This window comes from Marmota marmota, unplaced genomic scaffold, assembly GCF_001458135.2.
Source record: "Marmota marmota marmota unplaced genomic scaffold, marMar, whole genome shotgun sequence".
Lineage (NCBI taxonomy): Eukaryota > Metazoa > Chordata > Mammalia > Rodentia > Sciuridae > Marmota > Marmota marmota.
Window position 1 is genome coordinate 21,470,233 of NW_026000016.1, and position 12,827 is coordinate 21,483,059.

The 12,827-nt window shown below is 34.9% G+C and overlaps 1 protein-coding gene across 14 annotated transcripts in view; it reads left to right on the forward strand.

Annotated features, from left to right (window-relative positions):
• Cdc42bpa (CDC42 binding protein kinase alpha) overlaps positions 1–12,827 on the forward strand; it is a 309,215-nt gene that overhangs the window by 55,443 nt on the left and 240,945 nt on the right. For all 14 annotated transcript variants that reach the window (XM_048809282.1, XM_048809272.1, XM_048809276.1 and 11 more), the window contains one exon: positions 954–1,045. In XM_048809282.1, the coding sequence (XP_048665239.1) occupies positions 954–1,045 (92 nt within the window). Of the gene's footprint in view, positions 1–953; positions 1,046–12,827 lie in introns of those variants that run through there.

The following is a 12,827-nucleotide window of genomic DNA, read 5'->3' on the forward strand; positions in this document are numbered from 1 at the left end:
TGGCTGTATTGCTATAGTATGCCGATTTTAATTCTTTTGGATAAAGACCAAGGAGTGGGATAGCTGGGTCATATCGTGGTTCCATTCCTATTTTTTTGTTTTTTTAAACAGAGACTTGACATTTATTGCGCAGTTTTATCCCCAGCAGAACATGTGGCATTCTAGAATATATTAGGTAATAAAATCAATACTCCAATGAGACCATTCCTAGTTTTTTGAGGCATCTCCCCACTACTTTCCAAAGCGATCATACTAATTTTCAGTCCCACCAACAATGTTTGAGTGCACCTTTTCCCCCACATTCTCACCAGCATTTATTATTATTTGTATTCCTGACAATTGCCATTCTTCTGACTGGAGTGAGTTGAAGTCTTAAGTAGTTTTTCTTTTCAGTTTTGCAGTTATGTTCATAGGATTAAAATATCTAGATTTCTGGTCTTTTAGATAAGTAGAATATTGCTTAGAGGAAGATGTATATATAAAAGTATTCTTTAAGAACCAAACTGGGTTATAAAATAGCAGTAGTTTAGTGTCAGTAATGAGGCAGAGGCATAGTTTATATGCTTATAATTTGAGTGTCAGGTTATTTGGAGGGCTGTGTAGTTTGATGAGATTTTACATACTTTTGCTTTTTTTTTGTACCAGGGATTGAACTCAGGAGCACTTAACCACTGAGTCACATCCACAGTCCTTCTTTATATTTTATTTGGAGACAGGCTCTTGCTGAGTTCTCAGAGCCTTACTAAGTTGCTGAGGCTGGTTTTGAACTTGTGATCCTCTTGCCTCAGTCTCCTGAGCCACTGGGATTATAGGCATGCACTGTGCTGGGCTATTTTGGCTTAATTCTTAATCATAATTTGAATTTTTATTGTGTAAGTAATACTCATATCTATTGCATATGTAATTTGCATCACATTTCTAAGAAAGTAATTGATGTTGCTCTTTTGTTTCAGCTAAACCATTTACTTCTAAAGTGAAACAAATGCGATTACATAGAGAAGACTTTGAAATATTAAAGGTGATTGGTCGAGGAGCTTTTGGGGAGGTAAGAGATGAAGATTTTATAGAATGTTTGCTAATTGTTTTAGAAGGTGTTTAATACAGTTGTGAGATAATTTAACTGAAATATTTCCTTGCTGTTGTAATTGATGTGGTTGATTGGAAAATATAAGTCTTAAATGAAATATTTCTCTATCAGTTGTTTTCTAAGATGTTTCATATGTTAATGTAAATATGATTAATTTTCTGGACTCTTCTTTGGTCTGATTGTGCTTCCTTGTGCTAAACTGTTCTAAATTAGTTTATAGGAACTTTTGATATCTGATAGTACATATGACCTGACTTCTTCCCCCACCAGCCCGTCTCTCCTTCCATTGTATTTTCATATTATTTTGAATCAATTTTTCAATTTCTACTCATTTATAATCTCCCCACCATGCACTGCTGCTCAAATTTGAATTTGTTTTGCATTGAAATTTGAAATCAGTTTGATAATTAAAATCTTAATATTGAGGCAGCTAATCCATGGATATGGTATATTCCTTCATTTATTTAGGGCTCTATAAATTTCAATAAATTTTCAGTCCATATAGAGTATTTCTGCATATTTCTGCATATTTATTCCTGGATGTGTGATATTCTTGATGTTATTTTAATTATAATGGTTTATTAAATTCCATTTACTAATTATTGAAAATATAATTGCAATTAATTGAATCTTATTTATTGCCCTTAGAGCTAGCAATTGTGTTAGTCAGCTTTGCATTACTGTGACCAAAATACCTGGGAAAGTTTATTTTGGCTCACAGTTTCAGAGTGTTATTCCATGGTGGTCTGATTCCATTGCTCTGGGCCCAAAGTGAGGCAGAACATCAGTACATCAGGTAAGGAAGGGGGTGGGGTAGAGAAACTCTGCTTACTTCAAGGCAGCCAGGCCTGGAAGCAGAGTAAAAAGAGGCTGAAGGGCTGCAGGGAAGATGAACCCTTCCAGGGCATGTCCCCAGTGATCTACCTCCTTACCAACTGCTTACAGTTACTCAGTTTGTTCAAAGTAGGATGTTTTGATTAGGCTGCAGCTCTCATAACCCAGTCATTTCACCTCTGAGTATCCCTGCATTAAGATAGTATCTTTTAGGGGACACATCATATCTAAACCATAACATTCTGCTGCTGGCCCCCAAAAGCCCATGTCCATCTCACAATGCAGTGTGTCCCCATAATATTAACAGTTTCAGCATTGCCCAAAAGTTCAAGTCCAAAGTCTTATCTGAGTACTCAAGGCAGACTCTTGGCTGTGAACTCTATCCAAAACAAGTTACATATTCCAGTACACAATGGCACATAATGATTGTTCCATTTCAAAAGAGAAGAAGAGGGTCATAGAAAGAAGGGATGGAACCAATGAAACCAAGCTATGCAAACAAGTCCCACAACTCCACGTACATCATCTAGGACATAGTGGAGAGTTATGCTCTTCAAAGGAGTTGGGTAGTTCCTCACTTTAGACTTTGCCTATTGCAGCCCACATGGCCTCTCTTTTAGCCTGGCTCTCTCTGCAGCCAGCAACTTTTCTTGGCACACTGTCCACATTACTATAATCTCTTAATTCCTTGGGCCTCTATTCTAGCTTTGGCTTCACCTTCACAGCTTCATGCATCACCCTCTCAAGGGGCAGCCCCGTAGGAATTCTGGCCCTCCTATACTTTGCCTACCCTCTAGGGCTTCTTTGAAATCTCAATAGAAGCTTCCATGACCCCTTAACTTCAGCATCCTACATTCCTGCAGAACCAGCACCACATGCATGCTACCAAGGTCTGCTGTCAGCTTGTACAGTAGCTGAGCCTCCTGGGATCACAGCTTCTGCCACCTCTGAGTGCCTGCCTGCAATGCCAATTATGGTAAAATAACCCCACCCACTTCCCATTGTGAGCAATGTGCCCTCAGGATTTTTTCCTTTAGTTTTCCCTTCTATAACATTGAACCTGTAATGGGTATGCTCTTGCAAATTCCTGTGATGTCCTCAAGACACCTTTCCTGTTGTATCTGCAAAGTACTTAACTTCTCTTTAGTTTCATAATGTCTTTAACAGCACATCTTCCTTTGCCCCTATTTTCCAAACGCTTTTTTGGTCAAAATGTAAGTTTTTTTTAAAAAAAATATAGTTTTAGTTGTCAATTTTATTGTTGTTTTATTCATTCTTTTATATATGGTACTGAGAATTGAACCCAGTGCCTCACATGTGCTAGGTAAGCGCTCTACTACTGAGCCATAATCCTAGCCCAAACTGCAAGTTTTTAAGACTGCAAAGTCTTGTCCCACTTGCCTACAGTTATCACCCTGTTAATTCATTCAAGCTAGAATGGACTGATTAGGTTTCAACCGTCATAATCTAATCATTTTACCTCTGAATATTCTTGCATCAATCAACATAGGAGCTTTTAGGGGACACCTCATATTCAAACATAACAAGTTGAGTTGATTATACGTTTTTTTTAAAATATTTTTTTTAGTTGTTGATGGACCTTTTATTTTATTTGCTTATTGTTTATATGTGGTGCTGGGAATTGAACCTAGTGCCTCATGTGTAACAAGGCAAGTGCTCTACCACTGAGCTACAACTCCAGCCCCTTGATTATACTTTTAAAATCATGAATTTTGTTGAATTTTTTAAAAAAATATTTTTATTAGTTGTTGACAAATTTTAAAATTTTATTTATTTATTGGTATGTGGTGCTGAGAATCGAACCCAGTGCTTCACACATGTTAGGCAAGTGCTCTACCACTGAGCCACAATCCCAGCCTGAATTTTGTTGAATTTTAATAAAATACTTTTTATCTGCATCATTTGAGACACTTGTATTCTTTTTTCCTTTACTTGGTTATTGTGTTGAATTATACATGTTTATTTATTTATTTTCAAAAGTTGAACAAATAAATTTGTATTCCTAAAATAAGCCCAGCTTCATTATTATCTATTGTTATTTTTTAATGTATTAGTGGATTTGATGTGCTGTTGTTTTTATCTGTTTTTCCCCCCTTTGTTAGATTTTTGCGCCTATTTCTTGAGAGAAATTGGTCTGTAATTTTCTTGCTTCAAATGTCCTGATCAGATTTTGGTATCTTGATTATGTTGGTCCCATAAGAAGAGGGAAGTAAGTACTCCCTCTTGTTTTTTTCCTTACATGCTTATAGGTTTTCATTTATGAAGCTATTTGGCTTGGAAGTTGCTGGTTCGACAGTCTAACATAATATATTTAATTTTTAAAAATGGAAACAAGACTACTTTCTGTTATGTGTCAATTTTGATAAGTTTATCTGTATCATTTCATTTTCAAAACTTAATACCATATGGATCATGTGTTGATTCAAATGAACATTTATTAATCTTATTTTTGATTTGTCTTGCTAGCGGCTTATCAGTTTTATTTTCTTTTCAATTAATTAATTTCTGGCTTTTTGAGTTTTGCTACTGTGAGCTTGTTTTCTGCTTCATTAATTTCTGCTGTTTAATATTTTCTTCTACTCTTTGGTTTTCAATTACTGTATTTTTTTCTAATTCATTGAAATGGATTAGAACATTGGTTTCTAGCCTTTTTCTTTTATTGGAAACATTATAGCTATTCAGAGTAGTTGGGTTCATTTTGACAAAATCATAACATGCATGGAATTTGATTTCAGTCTTCCGTTTCCTGTGTTTCCCCTTTCTCCCCACCTTCTCCTTTATTTTACTGATCTTCCTTACTCTTGTTTGTTTGTTTGTTTGTTTATTTATTTAGGTACTGGGGATTGAACTCAGGAGCACTCAACCACTGAGCCACATTCCCAGCCCTATTTTGTATTTTATTTAGAGACCAGGTCTCACTGAGTTGCTTAGCGCCTCCCTGCCTCCCCATTGCTGAGGCTGACTTTGGGCTCATGATCCTCCTGCCTTAGCCTCCCAAGCTGCAGATTATAGGCGTGCACCACCATGTCCGGCTCATTTATTTATTTTTGATTGGTTCTTTCTACTTAAGAATAAAGGTGAAATTCCCTGTGGTATATTTATATATGCAGGGACTATATATGTAAAATGATTTTATTTTTTTATATGTAATATGATTTTGTTAAATTCATTACATAGTTTCTCTCCTTTATCATCCTTGCTCCTTCCTTGTCCATCTCTTTTCTCATACTCCACTGATTTTTCCTGTAGCTTTATGATACCTGATTTTCCCCTCCTTATTTCCTTTATTTTGCTTTACCTTCCACATGGTAGAAAACATGGTTCTTGATTTTCTGTGACTGCCTTGTTCTTTCCATCTATTTACCAGAAAATGCTATAATTTCATTCTTCTTTATGTTTGAGTAAAATGCCATTATGTATATATTCCACATTTTAAAAATCTGTTCATTTATCGATGGTTTATCACCTCATTTTAAATGTACATTTAAGGCTGTGTATTTTTTTCTAAGCAATGTTAGCTACAGCTGACCAGTTTTGATACATTGCATTTTCATTATTGTTTTGCCCCCAAATGCAGTGTCATTTCCAATGCGATTTTATATTTTAAATGTGTTTTGTGTTGCATCTGAGAGTTTAGAAGCTTATTTCTCACTTTTTAAACATTTGGAGGATTTTCATTGAGTTATATAATTTTCAAGTGTTTAGAGGATATATGCTGTATGATAGTAGTCTTTGAGATTTGCTGTGTAGTATTCTATAAATATCAGGTCAAAATCATTAATTTTGCTTAAGTTTTTCATTTTCTTTGTGTTTTCTCTTGATCTGTCATTTCCTGAGAGGATTTGCTTTTTTTTTTTTGGTAGTTATTCCTCTCAGTTTTTGCTGATAACAAATAGTTATATCTTTCTGATTAACTCTTTTATCATTATCGTATGGAATGTTCTCTGTAACCTCTATAGTACTTTTTTTTGATAAAAATTTTTAATCTGATATTAATAGAGCCTTGTAATTCTTTATTTTTTATTTTAAAATATTTATTCTTAAGTTTAAATATTTTTATTTTACATTTATGTGGTGCTGAGGATCGAACCCGGGGTGTCTTATGCATGCTAGGCGAGCACTCTACCACTGACCACAACCCCAGCCCCAAGCCATGTAATTCTTTATTTGTATTCACATTAAAATCTTTTCCCATTCTTTCAAGTTCAGCTTTCTATAACATTATGGCATATTTACTGTTAAGTAGACTATGGTTAGATGTTTGTTTTCAATCTGTTTTGAAAATCTTTTGTCTTTTAATTGGAGCATGTATAGTCAGTTGACATTTATCTTGTCCATTCTGTATGATTTTTCTCCATTTTTTACTTTTTCTTAGATTATTGGAGTGTTTTACATTACCCCTATTTTTGCTAAATCTGTATGTTACCCATTACCATATACCTGATTTCTACTTTTATTTGGTTATTGCTGTCATTATTTTAGTTCTACATGTATTTTAAATCCCAAAAGATATGATTATACTGTTCCTATTTATTCAGATTTATCAACATTTTATTTTCTCTTGTTCTTTATATTCACATGCTTTTTCACATTCATATGCTTCACTTTGGAATGATTTCCCTTTTGACCTAGACGTTCTCTGTAGTATTTTTCTCTATATTATTTCTCTAGTGCATGTCTGCTGTGAGTAAATTGCCTATTTTATTTGTCCAAAATATGTTTATTTTGAGGTCTTAACATTTTTTTTTTTTTTAAAATATTTATTTTTCAGTTTTTGGCGGACACAACATCATTGTTTGTATGTGGTGCTGAGGATCGAACCCGGGCCGCACGCATACAAGGCGAGCGCGCTACCGCTTGAGCCACATCCCCAGCCCGAGGTCTTAACATTTTTTAAAAAAGTAATTAAATATATGACTTGAGGGATTATTACATTTTGTATGAACTTGTATAATCATTGTGCTGCTCAAGATAGACCGTTTATAGCAGTCAAATAGGCTCTTGCTCTCTGTTTGAATAACCAGTTCCTTGTTAATCCTGTATTCTGACTCCTATCATAGATTTATGTTGCCTGTTTTTTTAGTTTTATATAAATGGAGTTAGGTGCTATATACTCTTGTTTCTGGAGTCTTTTGTATCACGTTATACTTTTATAATCCATTCTTGTTTTTCATTGGTGTACAGTATTTCTTTGAATGAGTATAGCTATGTTATTTATTCATACTAGTGTTGTTGAACATTCAAGATATTTATAGGAATTAAGAATAATGCTTGTACAAATATTCTTGTACTTGTCTTTGTGAGATTTAGGCACTCATTTAAGTTTGATATAAACTTAGGAATGGGATTGCTGGGTCACAGTAGGCATATTAAGCTTCAGTATATAGTGCCAAGTAATTTTGCAAGTGCTTATTGATTTATACTCCCACTGGCAGTGTATTTAGTTCCTAGTTGTTTCAAAGCCTTACTAATGCTTGGCTTATTTTCTGACTTCAACCAATTTTTGGTAAAAAAAAAAAAAAAAAAAGTTGAGTTAACTTTTTTTTTGTGATTTCATTTTGTATTTCCTCTTAAAGTTCAGCACTTATTTTCATATCATTTCATATCACTTGGATATCCCTTATGAACAAGTGAACATTTGGGGGTTGAGAAGCCAGGAGCCAGCTGGGTGGGTTGTGTGACTTATTGGTGTATTCTTTTTTTTTTTTATTAGTTGCTCATGACAATACAATGATCTTAACATATCATACATTTGATTCAAATGGGGTATGAATTCTCATTTTTCCACGTGTACAGGTTGCAGGATCACATTGATTATACGGCCACGTATATATATATACAGCAATACTAGTATCTATTCTGCTACCCTTCCTATCCCCCCTCCCCTCCTATCACCTCTCTCTACCCAATCTAATGTGACATATTTCTCTCTCTCTCTCTCTCTCTCTCTCTCTCTCTCTCTCTCTCTCTCTCTCTCTTTTCTTCCCCCTCACATCATACATGTATTTTGTATAACGATGAGGGTCTCCTTCCATCTTCCGTGCAATTCTCCTTCTCCCTCCCATTCCCTCCCACCTCTCTTCCCTATTTAGTGGTAATCTTCTTCTCATGCTCTTCCTCCTTACTCTATTTTGAGTCACCCCCCTTATATCAGAGAAGACATTTGGCATTTGTTTTTTAGGGATTGGCTAACTTCACTTAGCATAATCTGCTCTATTGCCATCCATTTCCCTGCAAATGCTATGATCTTGTTATTTTTTAGTGCTGCGTAACATGCATAAATCAAAGGCATTCCTGTATATCAGTGACAAATCCTCTGAAATGGAAATGAGGACGACTACCCCATTCACAGTATCCTCAAAAAAAATAAAATACTTGGGAATCAACCTAACAAAAGAGGTGAAAGACCTATACAACAAAAACTACAGAACCCTAAAGAGAGAAATAGAAGAAGACCTTAGAAGATGGAAAGATATACTTGCTTATGGATAGGCAGAATTAATATCATTAAAATGGCCATATTACCAAAAGCACTTTATAGGTTCAATGCAATGCCAGTCAAAATCCCAATGGCATTCCTTGCAGAAATAGAAAAAGCAGTCATGAAATTCATCTGGAAAAATAAGAGACCCAGAATAGCTAAAGCAATTCTAAGCAGGAAGAATGAAACAGGTGGCATATCGATACCAGATTTTAAACTTATTGGTGTATTCTACATATGAGTGGTTTCTGTGGATATATGGTGTGTATATAGTGAAAGAGTGGGATGGCTTTTCCCTCTCGTAATAAATCTTGTATTGAACAGAAATCCTTAGTTTATATGAGATTCAGTTAAATTAAACTCTTCTTTAAGATTATTGTTTTTAGTGCTTCTTTTAGGAATTTTTTTCTAACCTTAAGACCATTAACATTTTTTCTATAATCTTAGAAATTCTTCCTGTAATCGTTCAAAAAAAAAAAAATCTTTCCATTTAGGTCTGTGATTCACCTGATATTGATTATTTTATGTTTCTGAAGTATGGTTCAAAGTTGATTTATTCTTTGTGGTTTCTCAGTGTCCTTTATCCTATAGACTACCTTTTTTACATTTTATTGACAAGGGACTTTTGTACAAATCAGGTGACTCTGTATGTGTTAATTCACTAATTTTAAAAGAGTCTTTAGGGCTGGGATTGTGGCTTAGCAGTAGAGTGCTCGTCTAGCACTTTGAGGCTCTGGGTTCGATCCTCAGCACTACATAAAAACAAATAAATAAATAAAGGTACTAAAAAAAGAGTCTTTAATGTAGAAATGTTGTTCATGTTTCATTAAACTTGTTTATGAGTCTTTGATATTCATTGATAAGCTTATAAATGATAGTTTTGATTTTCTGGATAGTTTTGGTTTTCTGTTTCTAACTCTTTTGCTAGGATAGGAATATAGTTAATTTTTAAAAATATAGATCTTTTTATTTGACTATTTTGAGATATTAAATTATTAATTCTAGCTTACACATGTTTGAATTTTCCATGTTCTCAATTATACCATCTTCAAGTAATGACAGAATTTTTTTTTCTTTCTTTCGAATCTATTTTTCTTTTTCCTTTAATATTGCAGTTGAGAGGATAGGCAATAAAATGTTGAATTCGGCTGGTAAAAATGCATATCCTTGTCTGGTTTGTAAATTCAGAGTATCTAGAAATAGTAAGTTCAGTGTTTTCTATATTGTCACTCAACAGTAATCAACATAAAAGACTTGTGATCCCAGAACAAGCAAGCAGTTCTGCAGTGGAGAGTAATTGTGTATCCTCTTATTTACTTTCACATTATTTACCTGGAGTTTGTGAAAGACCCCGCAGGTTGAGGGCATAGTCCAACAAGCCTGTCCCCTGCTTCAAATGACAGTAGCATTTTGGGATCTCTAGAACTTAGGACCAACTGGCTATAAATCAAGGCTCCTTTAACCCCCTCCTGGGTTTCAGTGAATTTTCTAAAGCAGCCAACAGATCTCAAGGTAACACTATTGAATATTTAGTGGTTTTTTAGGATATGTATGAAGAGATGTGTGTGAGGGTTTTATAGGAAAAAGGCATGGAGTTTCCACGAGCACCTCTCCAGAGGTGCCATCTTCTTTCATGTGCTTTTTTTTTTTTGGTACCAGGGAGTGAACCCAGGGGCACTTAACCACTGAGCATAATGAAAATATATTTTATTTAGAGACAGGGTCTTGCTAAGTTGCTGAGGCTGGCTTTGAACTTGTGATCCCTTTGTTTCCATAGTCACTGGGATTACAGACATGTGCCACTGTATCTTTTTCGGTTTGGATTTTTATGGAAACTTCCTTACTTAGGCATAATTGATTAGATCATTGGTCACTGGTGATCAATTTAATCTCCAGCCCTCTTCCCCTCCTTGGAGCTTGGGAGGTGGCTGAATATAGTAAGTAAGTTGTGCTATTAACATAAACAGAATGTATTTGTGTCTTTCCACAATGTTAGAATTTATTGAATAACAATAAATTCACAAGCTGCATAACTTTCATCCATTTCAGTTCACTGATGAGTACTCATAGGTCACTCAGTAAGCCTAAGTCAGGCAATCACAAGTTCTTTTATTCCAGTTTTTTTCTTTGCTATAGGGAATAAACATGATGTAAATATTTGAATATTTTTTTTACAAGTGTTTGTAGAACTATTTTTTTTTTCCTTTGGATAAATACCTAGGAATGAAACTGTGCTAAATGATAATGTTACTGAAAACTCAGTCCTTGTCCCCAGTGTCAATCCAGTAACATGGACATAGTTTTGAGAAAAAGGAAAAAGAAGTTTTATTGCCTTTCTAGCAAAGGACCACAGGGGTTTGTAAAGAGTTGATTATTCAAAGGCTACATTCCAGGTGTTCTTTGGGAGTTAAAATTAATTTGTTAATTTGGGAGATGGTCATTTCTTAGATCTTCTGGTGCCATCCCCAACTTGAATTCCTTCCTTCCTGTGTGGGTGGGAAGGGAAGTGGCAATGTGCAAAAGGGACCAGGTGTGGGGGAATAGAAAGGAATCTGCGACCTACATGAGAAACATAGAGGATATCAGATCACAATTCTTTCTAGACTTAAGTTATGACCTCAGAGGTATGACCCCCATGGTTTGAGCATGGTTTCAGTAGACATCTCCATGTTAATATTCCATTGGTGTGATTGCACACCTGTTCAGAAGTGGTTTCCATATCTCCAGATTCCCAGGAATTGCTGCAGGAACTCTATCAATGATGTCTTTAAAAAAATTAAAAAAAATATATATTTAAATTGTAGATGGACACAGTACTTTATTTTGTTTCATTTTTATGTGGTGCCGGGATTGAACCCAGTACCTCACGAATGCTTGGTAAGTGCACTACCACTGAGCCACAACCCCAGCCCCAATGATGTCTTTTTAATAGTTAGGCAGTTTGGCCACATATCCCATATATTTAAGCAGACCCATTTTTCTTAGCAAACTATAATCCCTTAGGCAATTTGGGCCTGTCCAGGGAATCAGCCCATTCATGTAGTTCAGGTTGGCATGATGGAGGCCAAACAGTTTATTTGTAGGAGTATAAATAGGGCCTGGTTGGGCTAGTAGTCAGCACCATCAATAGAAAAGGTGGCCAGAGGCACCTTTGGGAAATGGATCTTGGATTTACTGAAATTTGACATACTGTATAATTTTTATGGAACTTTTGATTTTGATTGTGACATGGTTGCTTATACACGCTTTTCTGCTGAAAAGAATTAGAAAACCTTGAGATTGTGGCTTAGAGGAAAGAGCGCTCACCTAGCATGTGTGAGGCACTGGGTTCTATCCTCAGCACTACATAAAAATAAAATAAAGATATTGTGTCCACCTACAACTAAAAAACAAATGTTTTAAAAAATACAAATTCATTTATTTGAAGACATAAGAGCTATGAAATCAGTAATAAGTGAAGGAACAAAAAATTGTAGAATTAAGTCTATTAAGAAATGAACCCCGCCCCCCACTCACCCAGCTCTGCCATTCTCTTGGAGGCAGTTGACATTAGCTAGGCAGTGGCAAGAAGCTAACATCTTGCAGTGAAAACAAAAAGTAGAATTTAGGTTTCAGTAAAGAGAAGGACTCTGTTGAATATCCCTGGGATCTCTGAAGGGCTGTATTTGTTCTTTATGTGTAAGGACAAATGGAAATGGGCCAGCCCTCATAAGACTAAAACTCAGCTCTAATCAAATCAATTCCAGATTGGATTAAGGTGATTTTACTGTACCCTAGAAATGAAACACACAGTGATTTAAATTAAAATTTGACAGTTTTCACAGACATAGCAAACTTAAGAGATGATTAGTAGACTGGAAAATAGGTTAGTAGAAAATAGCCAGGCTAAAGCCTAGATGGACAGAAAATAAGTGGATGGAAATTTTAAAAAGTTGATTCATGTTAGATATAGTGAAAAATTAACTTGGTTGTATTTATAGTTCTAGAAGAGAGATGAAGGGAGAATGTGACATATAAAATTTGAGGAGATAATGGTTGAGATTTTTCAAAGATAATTAAAGAAATAAATCTATGTATAAATTTGTGGGGCTCTATAGCTCATGACAGGATAAATATCAACATTATATCCAGGCATATCATCATAAAATTTTTGAATATCAAGGGCAGAGAAACTTTAATAATATCTATAGGAAAAAAGAACAAGTAATTTTAAAAAAGCAATGAGAAATCAATTTACTTCTCACCAGAAGTGATGAAATTTGAAGAAAATGGAAAATGGTATTTAAAAGTGCTGATAGTAGTGCTGGTGGTATAGCTTAGTGGTAGCACGTGTTCTTAGCATATACAAAGAAACACCCAAAAAACTTAAGAAAAAGAAAACTTACATATATATATATATATATA